Source organism: Agaricus bisporus (assembly GCF_000300575.1).
Source record: "Agaricus bisporus var. bisporus H97 unplaced genomic scaffold AGABI2scaffold_10, whole genome shotgun sequence".
NCBI lineage: Eukaryota > Fungi > Basidiomycota > Agaricomycetes > Agaricales > Agaricaceae > Agaricus > Agaricus bisporus.
In genome coordinates, this window is record NW_006267345.1 from 1,094,859 (window position 1) to 1,114,108 (window position 19,250).

The following is a 19,250-nucleotide window of genomic DNA, read 5'->3' on the forward strand; positions in this document are numbered from 1 at the left end:
GCATTAATAAATCCCTGGGCCACAGCGAGGCGTTTGGGTTTGGGTTCTTCGTTGTCTGATGAAATTGACTTCTTCATCATCGCTGTCTTCGGATTCTGATTCCTCTGATTCTGATTCTGAATCTTCGGATTCGTCGTCCAATCCGAGTTGATTGAGTTGGAAGTAGATCTGGTCAACATCCATGTCCCACTCGCTTCTTGCGGGTTTATGTTGGACTGGTTTGTTGTAGATATTGCTGTATCTCGGAATACTCTTTTGAGATCGGTGTTTATTTTTCTTATATGGTTTATATGATCTTGACGATTGTCCGAAATTGCCTGATGCTTTTCGTTGTTCCATAACAATTCTGAAGGCATTTCTTGCGGCGTCTTTCCACTGTTGTAGTGTTGTTGGGGTGAATCTGATTGCTTCAATTCGGACGTCTTTATCGAGTCCTTCTGCAAAGTATGCTCTGAGTGCAGTGCTGTCTGGTAATCCTGCTTGTGAGGATAGTACTGAGAATCCACTAATGTAGTGTTCAATGTATTCTCCGTTTTGTCTATAGCGTCGTAGCTTTTGTTCTGCTTCATATCCTTGTTGGGCTGGTGCAAAGGCCTGTTCAAGAGAATTCTTGAAGTCTGCCCAGTTTGGATAATTTGGGTGAGTGGCGATAAAATCTGATTTCCAGTTGGATGCGGCTCCTTCAAGTAATCCAAGTGTGTAATTGATTTTGGAGTCTGACGTTGTAATCCCATAGCTGTTGAAATAGAGTTCGAGGGATACCATCCATGGTCTGTATAATCTTGGGTCTCCGTAATACCTATTTGGTTTCGGGTATTTGATGTGCGGTCCTGCTGGTGGTTGTGCCATATTTCCGGCTGGACTTCCTGGGTTTCCTGCTGGTGGTGTTGGTGGCGTTGGTGTTCTTGGTGGCGTTGGCTGAGGGCTTTTCGGAGGGCTTGTGTTCGTATTTCCTGTTGGACTTCTGTTAGTTTTAACTTCCTCCTGTGGACTTTCTGTGTCCTGATTTCGAGGTCCTGGATTTCCTTTTCCAGAATCTGTATTTCCTTCTCCAACTGTTGTTTCTGGCCAGTCAAAAACTGACTGCGAAGGTTCTTTATCTTTTCCTTTTTCTTGATGATCTGATTTTGCAGAATGTGTAGCAGATTGTGCGGCTGATTGTGTAGCAGATCGGAGGTTTCTGATTGCTTCTGAGGTTTGTCTATTAATGTGTTCGTCTTGACTACTTGTTCTGATTCTTGGGAGGTTTGTTGCTCTAAAGAGTTTCTGGGTTTCGTATTCAAGATACTCAGATGCAATTCGTTGCTGGTCAGCGTCGTCGAAGTAGTAGCTTTTTCCTTCTGTGTTATTGGTATAGTACCACTTCTTTGTCTTGTCTTCCTTGTAAGCGGTTTGCTTGAATTTGTTACTAAAGAATGACTCTGTTTTGGCAGTTTTCGTTCAATACCAGACCAAATCTCTGGTATTGCTTTGAATGGTAAATTTTGTTGTGTACAAAACTTACAGGTACAATTCTGTAAATCCGTGGTTAGTGCTCCTTCAATTGGACTCACTATTCCTAGTCTCTATAAGACTCTTCAAGTATAGACCCTTGGTGGTCGAGTGTTTAAAGTCTTCACTGACTTCGAGTATAGACGCTCTATTGGTCGAGTTTTAAAGTCTTTACTGACTTCGATTGTTATAAGCAATCGTGTAACTAGTCCACTAGTTACCAGTGTTAGTTGATCCTTTTCCGTTGATAAACAACTAGTAGTTTTAAGACAGTCTAGTGTTTTATCCACGGTAACCCAAGTTCAACTTTTATTATGCGCACTCGATGGGTATCTCGGCGAGCGAATTACTCTGTCCTGATCACGGAAGAGGAACGTTTCTACTTAATGTTATAGTGACCCCGGCCCGGTCCTAAGCTGGGGCGTTACGTCGATAGAAATACTCAGAGTTCTAAAGCGTAACAAAGGAGACCTCCTCAATGAATCGAGAAGAGTAACTCAAATGCACTGTTATAGTACTAAGAGCTTGAGAGTGGTTTATAGAGCTTAGCAATTAAGTCTGACGGTTCAAGCGTATAGTTAGACTAAGACTTTGTATTCAAGTCTCCACCTAACCAAGTAGAAACGTTGTTTCTACATGGTAAAGTTGAGCATCTTATATATGTTTTACAAGTACTCTATATATAACTAAGATCAACTTCTTAAGGTACCGAGACTCGACTCGGGAACGGCTCGGGAAAGATAAAGAAGTTTTCGTAATACTAAAATAGAAAGAAGAACTTCTTCAGAACAAACGATCATTAATTATAGAAAGCTAAATATGTAAAGTAGTCCGGATCATTAAAGCGGATCAATAAGAGATACAAAACAATCACAATCAGAGAGGCGAAATATAAGTACAGTAAAAGGTAAACATAATTGTAATTACAAATGAAGTAATTACCATGAGAAATATAACCGTAGATGTCACGGTCATCCGCGACTTCATTTTGGATCCCAGGTACGTGTAAAACACGGAGCTGGCATTTTGATTTGAGGAGAAGGTCGATGGCAAAGGTGAGTAGGGCATTGTATGGTGGCTCGACTGAGAGGGTGTTAAATGCTTCAACAATGTTAGAATTGTCTGTGTAGATGACCATATTTTGGTCAGCCATGCTGAGAGTGTCGATGGCATAACGAATGGCCATAACCACCGCCCATAGTTCGCGACAGTAAATCCATTGATTCTCCAGGGAGCAGTCAATAATGGACCAAAATCCCAAGTTTGAAGATGGTAAATATATTCCCATGCCGGTGAGGCTGGCATCTGTGTAAAAGACAAGCTTGGCTTCCGAAAGGTTCCAATCCCGTGCTTTCAACAGGAACACCCCATCGGACTGAAGTATGTGTTTTCGAGCCCAAGAAAGGTCGTCACTGATTGCTTGGGTTACCTTGACACGTTTATTCTCTTGGTTTAGACCCTGTAGCTTATCGTAAATGTGACACAAAGAAGGACGGAGGAGAGGGTAGACGTTGAGTGCCGAGTTTACCCATCCTGCCAGAGCCTGGTAATGTCGTAGTGAATATCAATTGGGTTTTCGTCCTTTCGGAAAGATGAACCGGTCCAATTCGTTGATTAGATCCTGTCTCTTTCACTGTGAGCCTGATCAAAAAGGGAAACCCTGACTCTAAACAAGTGGGGAGATGAGGCAATTCTGTACACAACACTTATTTATTTACCGGATTTACCTAATCTTCATGACTAAGTTATTGCCTTTGAAATATTATCAATTCACGGCCCCTGATTTTGAGGACTTGCCTTTATTGAATGCTCGAATTCACTTTTGCTTGTCCGAGTGAAAGGTCTCGACACTGAAAATATAGGAGGCAATTAATATATTGGTTTCAGATGTAAACTAAGTTGTAATAAGGATAAAACCGTAAGCACTCTAGGAAAATCCAGCCGAACAAGATATCTGAAATAAAGAAAAACCTGGTGTTATTTATTTGTTTTCCTTTGCTTGGTTTCACCATGATCCTTCTGATTCTTGAGGGGCCGTTTCAGGGATTCTCGCCTGGCTTCCTTCTGTTCCTCCTGGTCTACCCCACCATCTAAATCAGCCATCTCTTCGTCACTGTCGGAATCTTCGCCTATTTCCATAGCTTTGTCCTCATCACCTTGTTCATCTCCGTCTTCATCCTCACCACCTGGTCCACCCTGGTTTTCATTGTCGCTGCTTTCCTCGTCATTGTCATCTCCACCCTTGTTGTCTTGTTCATCATCATTGCTACCCTCGTTGTCTTGTTCATCGTCGACTCCACCTTCATTGCCTTCTTCATTGTTGCCACCTTGTCCATCCTCATCTTCATCCTCTCTCTTTCCGCCTTCATCCCTGTTTCCTTCTTCAGGCTCATTATCTTCTTCGCCCTCGCTCCTTTCTCCCCTTTTACCCTTGCCGTCCTGCTCCTGCTTCAATGGCTGAGAATAATTGTTCTTGAGTTTCATGGTGTAGTTGCGCCTGTTTCTGAATATTGTGTGCATGATCTCCGCTGTAGCCCAATTTCTTTCGTACTTCGCAAGTTGAGGCTGTATCTCCTTTACCTATAGCAGGTTGAGATTGTATAGACAGGAACAGTAGGGCCAACTTACAACTTGATATACTTTTGCGATTAGATCCACATCTTGATCACGCCAATCTAACTCAACTGGGAGCTCAGACTTGTTGAGCGTCGAGTTGACGGCCGCCTAACAGAAGAAGAGATGGAGATATGACATCACAGCCAAAGAAGGGTGCTCACTCTGCACGCATTATATAACACTTTGTCATGTTGAAGTCCCATTGCTTTTCGTAGATTGAAACTCCCTTGAGGCTTTGGAATAAGCTCAGTGGATTTGCTTTCTATTACAGGTTGTGCTGCGGCAGCTTTCTCAAGCATGTCGGCCCACGTTACAGGAATATTTAGCGTTAGTGTACTAGACGATGTAGAGTATAACTTACCTTCTGACTGCATGAGCTTGGCCTTCAGAGCGGTCATTTCATCAAGATGTGCTTGCAGGATTGACGTGGAGTTCTGTGATGCACTATCAGTACTACCTACACTAGTTGAGGAGCTGCATTCAGGTAAGTTGGGAGGGGACTTGGACGCCTTAGCAGGCAGCTTCTTTGCTGTGCCAGGTACGGGCACCTCAATGTGCTTCGATAATGCAGGTGACCCTTTGGATGTGATTAATGAAGCCTCAATATTACCAAGAACAGCGGGATCCTTTGATTTAGGGGTCGTAGCAGGTTTCTTCGGTTTCGAGGCCACAGTAGACTTCTTTGGTTTTTCGGTGTTCGATTTCTTCCCAGTAGATTTACCTTTATTCAGCGTACTGGTAGTGTCGTCTGCAGTTCGCTCCGCAGTGGCAGGAGTAGACTTCTTCGCATTTGTTTTTGTCGTGATTGCTGAATCGCTCAAAGGAGCAGTAAGCGGCTCTGGATTGGCAGATGCGGCATTGGAGCCTGATGTCCTTCATTGGCACACATTAAAATATGTGTGGAGACAAGTGTCAAGTATTCACCTTTCTGTGGGTGCCTTTGACTTCGTCAAAGAACTTGACACTTTGGCTGAAGCAGCGGCTGCTGCAGCCCTTGAAGATCTCCTGATATGAACATGATTAGAGTTGGTGGGATGATACAAAGAAGGGCGGCTAGACCTTTGCGTTGGTGCATTCAAGTCCGTCGCAGGGTTGGGTGAATCTTCAGAGGTGATAGTTGTATGGCTAGCGTTTACCCGAATCAAGGCAAATTGACATAAGATTGCGCATATCAAAGAAAAACGGCACAACGGACCTTCAGGTTGGTTCTTTTGCCTTCACAGTCTGCACCTTTTCCTTGGTGTTCATGTTTGCGGTCATCTGCGCCTTTCCCTTGACGTTTGTGCTTGCGTTCTTCCACGCCTTTCCCTTGACGTTCGCATTTGCGGTTGTGGTCATTGTAGGGTTGATGATGTTTCGTGATGTAGCAGAGATCTGACTGGATTTCCTTCATGAAGCGAGCATTAGATATAGCAGTACGAAACAAAGAAACAAAGAAACGGCCGAACCTCGATGGCTCCCCCAACAATGAGCCAGCTGTAGAGAAGGGTTGGACAGTCGAAGGAGTAGATGAATTCTGGATGTTTCTTTTTTTCGGCATTGGGAACAAGAAGATGATAAACGAGGTAGAGAACACTGGCCTTTTTAAAGGAGCGGTCACCACCAAATCCGATCCAATTTGATGTCTCTTTTTGGTTTGGCTTCGGAAGCTCTAAGCATGTTATCTTGGTACCTTGCCACGTATGAAAAGCAAATTGGCGTCGTAAAGCTGTAGCATGGGGAAAACCCTCAAGTGCAGTAAGTTAAACAATATTTGGAAATTATTCGAAGTTCATCGAACAAACAACCATTTTGGGGCATGTGCGGACAGGAATGGCACGGTTTCCATAGGGTCGGAGGCAAGATTTTGACAAATCATGGCTAGGGTGATTCAAGAGGAGATAGCGGGCAAGCAAATATGGATAAACAGCGGCGTTGAGACTGGGAGAAATGGTGATGGGGATCGGGAGGCCTGTGTTATAAAAGCGGCCAGCTTGGAGATGCCAAAGTACAAACTCACCTTATGACATCCAACTTCCCTTGCACTCGCCAAAGTTCTTCACGATCCTCTCGATGACGTCCTGCTCGTTCTTCTGCAAGTAGCGTTACTGAGTATTCCAGTGACAGCGTCAATCTATCTTCGAAGCACGCCTCTTCTTTGATGCCAGACAGCCCGCCTCAGAGGCTGTTATTATGGAAATCAGAGTTCGGTGCTGCAGACCCCGAGCAAGTATTGGACCCCGAGCAAGTTTATAGACAAAACAGTGAGCAGAGTTCATTTGAATTTTAAAAAATTATACTGACCTTTGTGATCCCAAACTTCTTAGACACCGGCAATGAAGAGATTGTTGAAGATAATGGCATTGAAGAAGGTCACAGCGACAATATCATTACCCATGATTCGGACTACTTCGAAGGTGCCCAGCTACCCAGCGACAATCTGCTCAACCATACGAGGTGTCTCAGGAGGACAAAAAAAAGATGAGTTGATCATGAGAAACCGTGAAGATGACGAGCGTAGTTTGCAGCATCGGGATGATAAACATGGGGAGATAAAGAATGATTCTGGATGCATAGAAGCGGAGGAAGAAAAAAGAAAAGGAGTCAAAGAGGTCTTGACTGCTGCTGAGGGAGAAAGGGAAGGCTGTGGAAAAGGAGTCAAAGAGGTCTTGACTGCTCCTGAGGGAGAAAGGGAAGGCCGTGAAGATATCCGGAACAATGGTGAGATAAGAAGTGACACTGGACGCGCAGAAGCGAAGGAAGAGAAAGGAAAAAGAAAACGAGACAAAGAGGTCTTGATTGCTGCTGAGGGAGAAACAGAACGACGTGAAGATGTCTTGGTGACTGTTGAGGGAAAAAACCAAGAAAAAAAAGAAAGGTGAGATATTGCGCTGCATGAAACTCTCGAGATTAACAATACCTTCAGACTTCCAGGGATGTAAAGGTTGAGTTGATGAAGGACACGGACGCAACCAAGTTCCTCATCGAGTTCGAGATGTGAGATGGTCAGAGTCAACCTTAGCCACGTGTTAGTTCCCTCGATTTCCATATTAGGTCGAAAATATTATAAATCAATTAATCGAGTTTTTCCATGCTTTGACTTATTGACAATAGGTTGATCAGCCATAAACAACCACGTCTCAGGTGTTATCATAAAACCTACAAGTCGCTATTTCCCTCCACCTCTCTTCCACCCCCACCATATCCCCTTGCTGGACTTAATGCCTTCTTACCTCCAACAACTATTGTCTATGATGAATATTCAATCGCGAATTTTTCTTGTCGCCTCTATCAAGCATGACTATCGACAGTGGATGACAGGTGTTTCGGTTCTCAAGTTGCTCTTGCCTTGACTTCGCTAGGCTGTTCGTGATCCTGCTATGTAACCAATCCCGTCTATCTGCACCATGGAATCCTTTCCCTTATGCCGTCTTTCAGAGGGACTGCGATGTCTAGTCAGCAATTGTGTACCAATAACTTTTACAAAAAGGGGTCGATTGTAAGCAATAATTTCTTTGAATAGAGATACACCATAGCTGAGTGTCTTACAGCTTGCACCCCACATAATGATTGGTGTCACAATGACTCTGGAATTGTTCCCTTGTGAGTGTCTGTAGCTCACCGTCTGTGTGAGCTACCTCGTGTTTTGTCCCTATTGTCCAGCGGTTCTGATACATAATATTACGCTTAGAAGTTGGAGTCTCTGATTGGCCAGTCGCGTTCACCTGATCAACGTTCTACGAAGAACTGCACACGTGTATGCCACGTTATCGGCGCTAGGAATTGACGCCCTTCTTTCCTGTATTCCACTTCCCAACGCCTTCCACCTCCCAACGCCTTCCACCTTGCACATGGAATCTCAAAGCAGCCGCCAAAAATTTCCTAATAAAGTGCTATGCTACTGCAGATGTCTGGGATACGTCACACATGCAACGAGATGTGCTCACGCTAAGGGGAAAACTTCAACTGGAGTTGCAGCGGCGGTTGTAGAGCAGTTTGCTCCTATAGCTTCTACTACTAGGAGCAAGCGGCAGGCTGCTGAGACACTCGAAGATGATGTAGAAGGAAGGCAGCAAAGGAGGAGGCTTGAGTCACCTGAAGTCCACGAAGTCCACAATGTTGTGGATTTTGAACCCCAGAACATCGATTCGTTCATACGATCAAATTGTGCTGCAGAACAAAACAGACAGGCGATTGAAGCACGCTGGGGGAACTGACAAAGTTCACCCCACCTTCCATACGCGCCCGAAGATTTGAGTGATGATGATGACGACAAACTTGGAAGACCTAGTGATGATGAAGTCGAGAGATCCGATGAGGAAGGCGATGAAGACGGTGAAGGCAGTGAAGGTGGTGAAGGTGGTGAAGACAGTGAAGACGGTGAAGGTGATAATGACAAGGAAGGTGACAGTGGAAATGGCGAGGTCAACAACGGTGAATTCCATGACGTTAACAGTCATGACGATAACACAACCTTTATATTTGAATAGTACACATGTATTATGCAAACTTTATGCAAACATTACCATAAATATTATTTTAATAATACATGTGTACTATTTAAAACATATGTAAATTAAAAATGCAATAAAGCTCAATTTAAGACTTTTGTTTGCATAAAGTTTAAATATGTTTTACATATTACATATGTACTATGTAAATTAAATTTACGGTAACATTTGCATAATGTTTACATAATACATGTGTATTATTTAAACATAGAGGTTGTGTAACGGTTGCCCATCTACCACTGACCTACCTGATATATCATTCTGGGATTGCAATGATGAACACCATCGTGCATTATTATCCACAGGTTGGTCTTATCATGAGCTGCTACCAAATCTAATACTGATCATAGCTCAGGTATCTCATTGGATGAAGCAGACCTTAGCTTACTACGTCAATATGTTTTCAAGGTTGAAGAACATATAACGGAGAGAGCATTTGCAAAACTTGCGCGCACCTTTCCCTATAATTCTCACAGTTCCCTGAAAGTTATCAAGAAGCACGTCCAATTCTTATCAGGGTTCCAACCAGTACAGTACAGCTGCTGTATAAACAGCTGTATCTGTTTCACTGGACCATACGAAACACTTTCCGAGTGCCCTAAATGTCATGAAGCAAAATTAAACGCCAAGTCCAAACCACGGAAGTCTTTCGACTACATCCCTATAATTCCTCGTCTACGTGCCATGCTTGGCAATCATCAACATGCCGAAAAAATGAGTTATCGAGCCAAATTCATGCATGAACCTGGAACAATGACCGACATCTTTGATGCATTCCACTACCGTTCGCTACTGGATAAAATCGTCCCAACCAGCCGGTTTTTTTACTTTTCTGACCCACGTGACGTTGCTCTTGGTCTTTCTACGGATGGCTTCACCCCATTCAAAAGACGCGATAAAACATGTTGGCCTATCATTCTTTTCAACTACAACCTCCCACCGGATATACACTTTCAAAAGAAATTTTGCATCAATGTCGGGACCATTCCAGGCCCCAAAAAGCCTTGGGACATGGATTCGTTCCTTTCACAACCTCTATATGTATTTCAATAATACACATGTATTATGCAAACATTATGTAAACATTACCGTAAATGTAATTTACATAGTACACATATATTATGTAAAACATATGTAAAAAAATAATTCAATAATGTCCATTTTAAAGGTTTTGTTTGCATAAGGTTTAGATATGTTTTAGATAATATACATGTACTATGCAAATTAAAATTACAGTAATGTTTGCATGATATTTGCATAATACATGTGTATTATTGAAATATTGAGGTTGTGTTTGGCCGCTGGTTCAAGAACTGAAACAACTTGAGATTGGAGTCAAGACATTTGATGCGATCAGTCAATCATTTTTCCTACTACTTGTTTTCGGTGATATCCCAGCAATGGCGATGATCATGCGCATGAAAGGGCAAAATGGAGTCAGCCCTTGTCGAATCTGCAGCATGATAGGTGTCCATGCTGATCATTCACATACCTATTATGTCCCAGTGTGACGGGATGGTTTCCCCCAATCTCCTAGATACGATTCGTCTCAACTTCTGATACGGGTACATGAAGAGTTGATGTTACAAGCAAGAGAAGTGCAGGATGCGCCCAATCAAGCGGCATCAGACCGACTTTCAAAAGAATATGGCATCAAAGGCGTCCCCATTCTCAGCTCCCTATCATCAATATCATTCCCTGCCTCTTTTCCTTATGACTTTATGCATCTGATATGGGAGAATCTAATCCCCAATCTCATCCATAAAGATAAAGGTTATGTCATCCCGGCTGGCACTTGGAAGGAAATTGGGGCCGTAACGGCCGCTTGTAAAACATCCCTACCATCTGCATTCAGAGCAGCAGTTCCCAACATTGCAACGCAACAGGGATCAATGACTGCGGAGATGTACACGAATTGGACTCTATTTATTGCGCCTGTTGTCTTGCGCAATAGGTTTCCCAAGGCGATATATTATAAACATTTTATGAGGCTTGTCGATTTAATCAAAATGTGCTTGGAGTACGAGATTAGCGAAAGGTTGCTAGATCAAATAGACGGCGGCTTTCGATCCTGGGTGGAGGACTATGAACAGTAAGCTTCTGGTTATTTCAATTAAACCAGATACTCATCTTGTCATAGTCTCTATTATCTTCACCAGCCCAATTGTGTTTCCGCATGCCCATTGACAATTCACGCCCTTCTTCATATCGCCTGGGGTATTCGAGTCGCTGGTCCCGTGTGGACCTACTGGGCTTTCCTGATGGAACGCCACTGTAACACCCTGCTTCCTTCCATCAAAAGTCGCCGGCATCCTTATGCATCAATCAGTGCATTTGTCACTGCAATGGCGCGGCTGGATCAAATTCGACTCAAATATGACCTGTTTTTGGAGTTAGACCTTAGCCCCAATAAAGAAAACCGCGTATCCGAGTTGATCCCTGATGAATGTAAATTTCACCTCTGCTATCTATTGCTTGAGAATTTACTCTGATTGCTGTAGATCCATCCTACAAGCTTAATGCGCCTCTACGACGAGAGCCGGTCCCTGCGCATTTTCGTGATAAATTTTATACTTCCCTAGCGACGTGTTTCGAGAAGCCGGTAGCCTCCATTCAAGACATCATTGACCTCGATGTTCCTATTGCTCAATATGGTAGAATCAATTTGTTATGAACCGTGACATATACGGTTACATTTCTCATAGTAATTACTACATCTGTAATTACAATTATGCTTACCTTTTAGTGTACTTATATTTCGCTATCTTGATTGTGATTTTCTTACATACTCTATTGATCCGCTTTAATGATCCGGAAATAGTTTATAATTAACTTTCTATAATTATCGTTTACTTGTTCCGTTTCTATTTTAGTGTGACGAAAACTTCTTTATAATTCCCGAGTCGTCCCCGAGTCGAGTCTCGGTACCTTAAGAAGTTGATCTTAGTTATATATAGAGTACTTGTAAAACATATATAAGATGCTCAACTTTACCATGTAGAAACAACGTTTCTACTTGGTTAGGTGGAGACTTGAATACAAAGTCTTAGTCTAACTATACGCTTGAACCGTCAGACTTAATTGCTAAGCTCTATAAATCGTTCTCAAGCTCTTAGTACTATAACGGCGCATTTGAGTTACTCTTCTCGATTCATTGAGGAGGTCTCCTTTGTTACGCTTTAGAACTCTGAGTATTTCTATCGACGTAACGCCCCAGCTTAGGACCGGGCCGGGGTCACTATAACATTAAGTAGAAACGTTCCTCTTCCGTGATCAGGACAGAGTAATTCGCTCGCCGAGATACCCATCGAGTGCGCATAATAAAAGTTGAACTTGGGTTACCGCGGATAAAACACTAGACTGTCTTAAAACTACTAGTTGTTTATCAACGGAAAAGGATCAACTAACACTGGTAACTGGTGGACTAGTTACACGATTGCTTATAACAATCGAAGTCAGTGAAGACTTTAAACACTCGACCAATAGAGGGTCTGTACTCGCAGTCAGTGAAGACTTTAAACACTCGACCAATAGAGGGTCTGTACTCGCAGTCAGTGAAGACTTTAAATACTCGACCAATAGAGGGTCTATACTCGAAGTCAGTGAAGACTATAAACACTCGACCACCAAGGGTCTGTACTTGAAGAGTCTTATAGAGACTAGGAATAGTGAGTCCAATTGAAGGAGCACTAACCACGGATTTACAGAATTGTACCTGTAAGTTTTGTACACAACAAAATTTACCTTTCAAAGCAATACCAGAGATTTGGTCTGGTATTGAACGGAAACTGCCAAAACGGAGTCATTCTTTAGTAACAAATTTAAGCAAACCGCTTACAAGGAAGACAAGACAAAGAAGTGGTACTATACCAATATCACAGAAGGAAAAAGCTACTACTTCGACGACGCTGACCAGCAACGAATTGCATCTGAGTATCTTGAATACGAAACCCAGAAACTCTTTAGAGCAACAAACCTCCCAAGAATCAGAACAAGTAGTCAAGACGAACACATTAACAGACAAACCTCAGAAGCAATCAGAAACCTCCGATCTGCTACACAATCAGCCGCACAATCTGCTACACATTCTGCAAAATCAGATCATCAAGAAAAAGGAAAAGATAAAGAACCTTCGCAGTCAGTTTTTGACTGGCCAGAAACAACAGTTGGAGAAGGAAATACAGATTCTGGAAAAGGAAATCCAGGACCTCGAGATCAGGACACAGAAAGTCCACAGGAGGAAGTTAAAACTAACAGAAGTCCAACAGGAAATACGAACACAAGCCCTCCGAAAAGCCCTCAACCAACGCCACCAAGAACACCAACCCCACCAACACCACCAGCAGGAAACCCAGGAAGTCCAGCCGGAAATATGGCACAACCACCAGCAGGACCGCACATCAAATACCCGAAACCAAATAGGTATTACGGAGACCCAAGATTATACAGACCATGGATGGTATCCCTCGAACTCTATTTCAACAGCTATGGGATTACAACGTCAGACTCCAAAATCAATTACACACTTGGATTACTTGAAGGAGCCGCATCCAACTGGAAATCAGATTTTATCGCCACTCACCCAAATTATCCAAACTGGGCAGACTTCAAGAATTCTCTTGAACAGGCCTTTGCACCAGCCCAACAAGGATATGAAGCAGAACAAAAGCTACGACGCTATAGACAAAACGGAGAATACATTGAACACTACATTAGTGGATTCTCAGTACTATCCTCACAAGCAGGATTACCAGACAGCACTGCACTCAGAGCATACTTTGCAGAAGGACTCGATAAAGACGTCCGAATTGAAGCAATCAGATTCACCCCAACAACACTACAACAGTGGAAAGACGCCGCAAGAAATGCCTTCAGAATTGTTATGGAACAACGAAAAGCATCAGGCAATTTCGGACAATCGTCAAGATCATATAAACCATATAAGAAAAATAAACACCGATCTCAAAAGAGTATTCCGAGATACAGCAATATCTACAACAAACCAGTCCAACATAAACCCGCAAGAAGCGAGTGGGACATGGATGTTGACCAGATCTACTTCCAACTCAATCAACTCGGATTGGACGACGAATCCGAAGATTCAGAATCAGAATCAGAGGAATCAGAATCCGAAGACAGCGATGATGAAGAAGTCAATTTCATCAGACAACGAAGAACCCAAACCCAAACGCCTAAACAAGCGGTACAGGGATTTATTAATGCAATCCTCACAGATGAACAACGAGCAGCTCTCAAACAAGGAGAATGTTTCTTCTGTCACAAGAAAGGACACTGGTACAGAGATTGCCGTGCAAGGAAGCTATATATTAAGCAAGGAGGAAGAACAAGCATGGACCGAAATCCAGGAACAGATCGAAAGAAGAAACAAGGAAACGGAAAACCTAAGAAGCAAAAGAATTGGAAAAAGAAGGAACCCATAGATCCAAATGCTATGGTCTACAACATTGAAGAAGAAGAAGACAACTTTGAAGAATTTTCTAAAGACGGAAATTTTTGAGTACTTCTGAAGATCCAATCGACATGATAGATCTTTAGTCACCTAAAGGAACAACACTTCTAGCACCGATTAAAATTCACATTGAAGACGATAATCCTATTAAACTAACCGCACTAATAGATTCAGGAGCAGCAGGAGAATTTATCGACCACAAACTAGTAGAGAAGTATTACTTACCAAAATTTCCATTAAAGAAAGTCAAACACACCATGAATGCCGATGGATCAAGAAATGCATCAGGAGTATGCACACACTATGTCCTGCTCAACATCGAAATCAACAACAAGAAAATGTTGATACAAGCAAGCATAGTATCGCTTGGAAACCACAAACTATTCTTAGGAATATCATGGCTAAGAAAATTCAATCCAGCAATAGATTGGACAAAACAAACTCTAAAATGGAGAGATGAAGATGACGACTCAACTCTTACACTTTCTAGAGGACTATCAAGCAACTTCATTAACAATATCTTCGTTGAAATCAATTCAAAGAGCAATACTTCGCAACAGTTATTCAATCAAGCTGAAAAGAAGAAAACGGAATCTGATCCTGCTAAAGCAGTACCGAAAAGATTTCACAAATTTCTCAAAGTATTCAACAAAGTAGAATCAGAGAAACTACCACCAAGACGTCCTTGGGATCACAAAATTGAAGTTCAAACCGACTTCAAACCCAAGAGAATGCCAGTATACAATCTAACACCTATAGAACGAAAAGAATTAGACAAGTTCATAGCTGAAAACCTACGAAAGGGATACATCCGACAATCTAAATCACCAATGGCATCATCTTTCTTCTTTGTTGGAAAGAAAGGAGGAGATCTACGCCCATGTCAAGATTATCGCTATCTTAATCAAAATACGATTAAGAATGCTCACCCTATTCCAAACATTGCTCGAATCATGGACAAACTAAAGGATTCGAAATGGTTTACAAAGCTAGATGTCAGACTAGGCTATAACAACGTCAGAATTCATGAAGGAAATGAATGGAAAGCAGCATTCAGAACACCTAATGGATTATACGAACCTACCGTCATGTTCTTTGGAATGACAAACTCGCCAGCCACATTTCAATCAATGATGGATCACATTTTCAAACAATTAATTGAAAATGGAGGAGTCATTATCTATATGGACGATATTTTAATCCATACAAAAACACAAAAACAACTTGATGAACTTACCAAGCAAGTTCTTCAAATACTCGAACAAAATCATCTCTATCTCAAGACAGAGAAATGCGAATTTGAAACGCAACGTCTAGAATACCTTGGAGTCATTATAACTCCAGATTCTATCGAAATGGATCCAATTAAACTAAAAGGAATCGAAGATTGGCCTGTACCTAAAACGGTCAAGAATGTTCGACAATTCATTGGATTCTGCAACTTCTACAGAAAGTTCATTCACAATTACGCCAAAATCGCCCAACCCCTCAACTCTCTTATGAGGAAGACAAAGAAATTCGAATGGAATCCAAATGCACAAACAGCATTTGAAACTCTCAAACAACAATTCCTAAAACGACCAGTTCTACAAATGGTAGATCAAACCAAACCATTTGAAATAGAATGCGATGCCTCCGCATTTGCCACAGGAGCAGTCTTACTACAACGAGACACGAATGGAGATAAGCATCCGGTTGCTTATTACTCTAAATCCCTTAATCCAGCCGAAAGGAACTATCATGTTTCGGATCAGGAATTCTTATCAATCATTAGAGCATTAAAAGAATGGAGACATTATGTTGAAGGATCACCTGAACCATTACTCATTTGGTCGGATCACGAGAACCTTACTCGGTGGAAGGAACCCCAACAATTAAACCGAAGACAAGCGAGATGGATGTTATATATGACTAGATTCAATTATGTCATCAAACATCTTCCAGGCAATAAGAATGTCTTAGCCGATGCCCTGAGTAGACGTCCAGATCTAACTCCAGAAGGCATAGACAACGAGAACTTAATTGCTCTACCTTCTACAAAGTTTATCAATTTCTTAACAGAAGAACTAGAAGAGAAGATCAAGGACAAGAAGGACACTATCACACCATCAGAGCAGTTTACTCGAGAAGAAGACATCTATACTTATCAAGGAAGACTTGTGATACCGGATGACTCGGACATCAAGAAGGAACTCTTAACCCGAGTCCATGATCATGAATCAGCTGGACACCCTGGAATAGCCGAAACACTTCGAAAATTAATGAAGGAAGTCTACTGGCCAGGAATGAACACTTATGTCCAGAACTACGTCAAAGGATGCCCCATATGTCAACAATACAAGATCAACAGACATCCACTAAAACCGCCGATGCAACCAATCAAAGGACCTTCAGTAACGAAGCCATTTACACAAATATCTATGGATCTTATCACAGATCTACCCCCTAGTGATGGCTATGATGCAATATTGTCCATAGTGGACCATGGACTTACGAAAGGGATAATTCTAACCCCTACTAGGAAAACAGCAACAGCTGATGATATCGCCGAAATGCTAATTGATAAGGTATTCTCTAAATATGGAACACCTCAAAAGATCATATCAGATCGAGACCCTCGATTTGCAGCCAAATCTATGCAAAGACTATATGAAAAGCTTAACATCAAACCCGCATTTTCAACAGCTTATCATCCACAGACTGATGGAACCACAGAACGCTACAATCAAGAAATAGAATTCTATCTTGCAGTTTACACTTCAAGAAATCCAAATACATGGAGACGAGCATTACCTATGATTGAATTCGTTCACAATACTAAACCACATGCAGGAAGACAACATTCGCCTTCAGAACTCATATTAGGATACAATCCTAAAGCATTCATTAACAAAGAAGAGTCAAACGTACCTTCTATCGAAGAGAAGACATTATTCTTAGAACAAGCTAGAGAAGCAGCAATCGAAGCACATGAGCAAGCACGTTTGAAGATGGCTAGCCGAAATAACCGACCCTGGAACGCACTTAAGGTTGGTGATAAAGTTTGGTTAGATAACCGAAACTTGCCCGTGCCGTACACATCAAAGAAGCTCAGCCAAAGAAGAGAAGGACCCTTCAGAGTAATTAGAAGAACTTCTCCCACAACATACGAGTTAGAACTTCCGAAGCGATGGAAGATACACAACAAATTCCATGCATCTCTGCTTACACCCGTAGTAGAGAATGACATCTATGGAAAGCATAATCCACAGCCACCTCCGACATTAGTGTCTGGAGAAGAGGAGTATGAAGTCGAAGCGATCCTTAATCACAGAGTAAGGAAGAGACGCTTGGAAAATGGAAGACTCGCAACAAGAACAGAATATCTTGTCAGATGGCAAGGATATGGACCGTCAGAGGATTCATGGGAATCGGAAGAAGATCTTGCAAATTCAAGTGAGATACTTGAAGAGTATAAAAACCTGAAGAAACTCAGATAATTCCCCAGTTCAATGAGCATCTCTCAAGAACTTACACAGACACTCTCAGCTCTTACATCTTCTTCCACTCCAAATGCCAGCAATCAGACCAAGGATGATAACCCGAAGTCTGACTCGTCAGTACCCCCAACCGCACCTCGCAATACACCATGCCAAGGCGAAGTATCCGTTGATAAGAATGCCAACATTCGACGAGCATTTCTATCAGAGAGAGCAGCCACAGACTTTCTGTCCAGCCACAGCCGCATTCCTCGACTCGCTTCACTTGTGCACAAAATCGGGGCTCATATTGATGAACTCACTTCTGCAAGACGTGCATACCTTCAAAGAATTGAAGAAATGGACGCCCGCCTTTCAGATCTGGCACGCTTTTGCCCGAGGACTCCCAGTCGCAACGAAATTTTCACCCATATCCAGAAAATCAATTCCTCGCCATTGCGCCCACATCCGAACATCAGTCAACCAACTCCAAACCGACATGAACCGGTTACTCGCAGCACCTCCCAACCTCACCATTCAACAACTTCCACTCCTCCTATACAACTTCCCCAATCTCATGGATTGGCTTCACCATACGCGTGAATTCCGCCTCCTACAAATTCGTCGAACAACCCAGTATCTTATCGAACTCGACGAGGGACTCCTACAGGACCTAGATATACAGGTAGAACCTGCGGACTATGTGGCCGAATGGGTCATCAGCAGACGAGTTGCCCGCTCTACCATTGTAGGTATTGTAATACCCAGGGACCTGGCCACTTTGCCAAGTTTTGCGCCCGAAACCCTTATCGAGGAGTTGCTAGAAGGGATCTCCCCCCAGAAGCCATGGTATTGGTCAATGCCATCGCTTTCACAGTCCAACCCCCCCTCACTCATCCACACTCCGGCAATGCCACTTCTGGCACCACAACTCCCAACTCCGTCGCCCACTCCTCCGATGCCTCTCTGGCAGGAACATCTATCACTTCCCACACCTCCCATGACGCCGAGTTACTACAGCAATCCGGACAACTACTCGCCAAACAGTCCAATATACCAACCGGCGCCATCTATCCCTCCAACACCACTTCAGCTTCCGGTCCAGTTACCACCACTCATCTCGGACCAACCTATCAACCTATCTACCAGCCCAAGTCCAAGCCTAAGTCCACTAACACCGATCACAGATACGGACAGCTTGCGATATCCATCCCTTCCCCCTATCGTCACTCTGGAAGAACAACTCCCAGTAACCGCTCGGCTTCTAGCAAGCCTAAACGCCAACGATCCCCGTTGCCAGAACATTATGATGGAGGTGATGAATACACTTACAATGATGTCGCTGAATACAACATGAGCGGTGAAGGACACCCTGACATCTAGATAGTTCTGGTAAACTATCTTAGGAAAGGGATAGTGTTATGAACCGTGACATATACGGTTACATTTCTCATAGTAATTACTACATCTGTAATTACAATTATGCTTACCTTTTAGTGTACTTATATTTCGCTATCTTGATTGTGATTTTCTTACATACTCTATTGATCCGCTTTAATGATCCGGAAATAGTTTATAATTAACTTTCTATAATTATCGTTTACTTGTTCCGTTTCTATTTTAGTGTGACGAAAACTTCTTTATAATTCCCGAGTCGTCCCCGAGTCGAGTCTCGGTACCTTAAGAAGTTGATCTTAGTTATATATAGAGTACTTGTAAAACATA

The 19,250-nt window shown here is 42.5% G+C and overlaps 6 protein-coding genes across 6 annotated transcripts; 5 read left to right on the forward strand and 1 right to left on the reverse strand.

Annotated features, from left to right (window-relative positions):
* Positions 1–2,464: 2,464 nt before the first annotated feature.
* On the reverse strand, positions 2,465–2,779 carry AGABI2DRAFT_56222 (hypothetical protein; the record flags this gene model as incomplete). The annotated part of the gene is made up of 1 exon (XM_006455319.1): positions 2,465–2,779. A coding segment is annotated over one exon (315 nt), but the record flags the coding sequence as incomplete, so codon positions are not given.
* Positions 2,780–6,247: 3,468 nt separating this feature from the next.
* Positions 6,248–8,576, forward strand: AGABI2DRAFT_121305 (hypothetical protein; the record flags this gene model as incomplete). Its single annotated transcript, XM_006455320.1, has 5 exons — positions 6,248–6,350; positions 6,414–6,503; positions 6,553–6,964; positions 7,021–7,083; positions 8,309–8,576. 5 exons carry the CDS (start codon positions 6,248–6,250, stop codon positions 8,574–8,576), a joined length of 936 nt encoding a protein of 311 aa, XP_006455383.1.
* Positions 8,577–8,960: 384 nt separating this feature from the next.
* On the forward strand, positions 8,961–9,503 carry AGABI2DRAFT_44711 (hypothetical protein; the record flags this gene model as incomplete). The annotated part of the gene is made up of 1 exon (XM_006455321.1): positions 8,961–9,503. A coding segment is annotated over one exon (543 nt), but the record flags the coding sequence as incomplete, so codon positions are not given.
* Positions 9,504–10,177: 674 nt separating this feature from the next.
* AGABI2DRAFT_121306 (hypothetical protein) lies at positions 10,178–14,115 on the forward strand (the record flags this gene model as incomplete). The annotated part of the gene is made up of 4 exons (XM_006455322.1): positions 10,178–10,689; positions 10,738–11,045; positions 11,099–11,251; positions 12,479–14,115. 4 exons carry the CDS (start codon positions 10,178–10,180, stop codon positions 14,113–14,115), a joined length of 2,610 nt encoding a protein of 869 aa, XP_006455385.1.
* A 98-nt stretch (positions 14,116–14,213) lies between these two features.
* On the forward strand, positions 14,214–14,486 carry AGABI2DRAFT_46678 (hypothetical protein; the record flags this gene model as incomplete). The annotated part of the gene is made up of 1 exon (XM_006455323.1): positions 14,214–14,486. A coding segment is annotated over one exon (273 nt), but the record flags the coding sequence as incomplete, so codon positions are not given.
* A 3,238-nt stretch (positions 14,487–17,724) lies between these two features.
* On the forward strand, positions 17,725–18,908 carry AGABI2DRAFT_145555 (hypothetical protein; the record flags this gene model as incomplete). The annotated part of the gene is made up of 2 exons (XM_006455324.1): positions 17,725–18,273; positions 18,294–18,908. The coding sequence occupies 2 exons, from the start codon at positions 17,725–17,727 to the stop codon at positions 18,906–18,908; spliced, it is 1,164 nt and encodes a 387-aa protein (XP_006455387.1).
* Between the last annotated feature and the right edge of the window lie 342 nt (positions 18,909–19,250).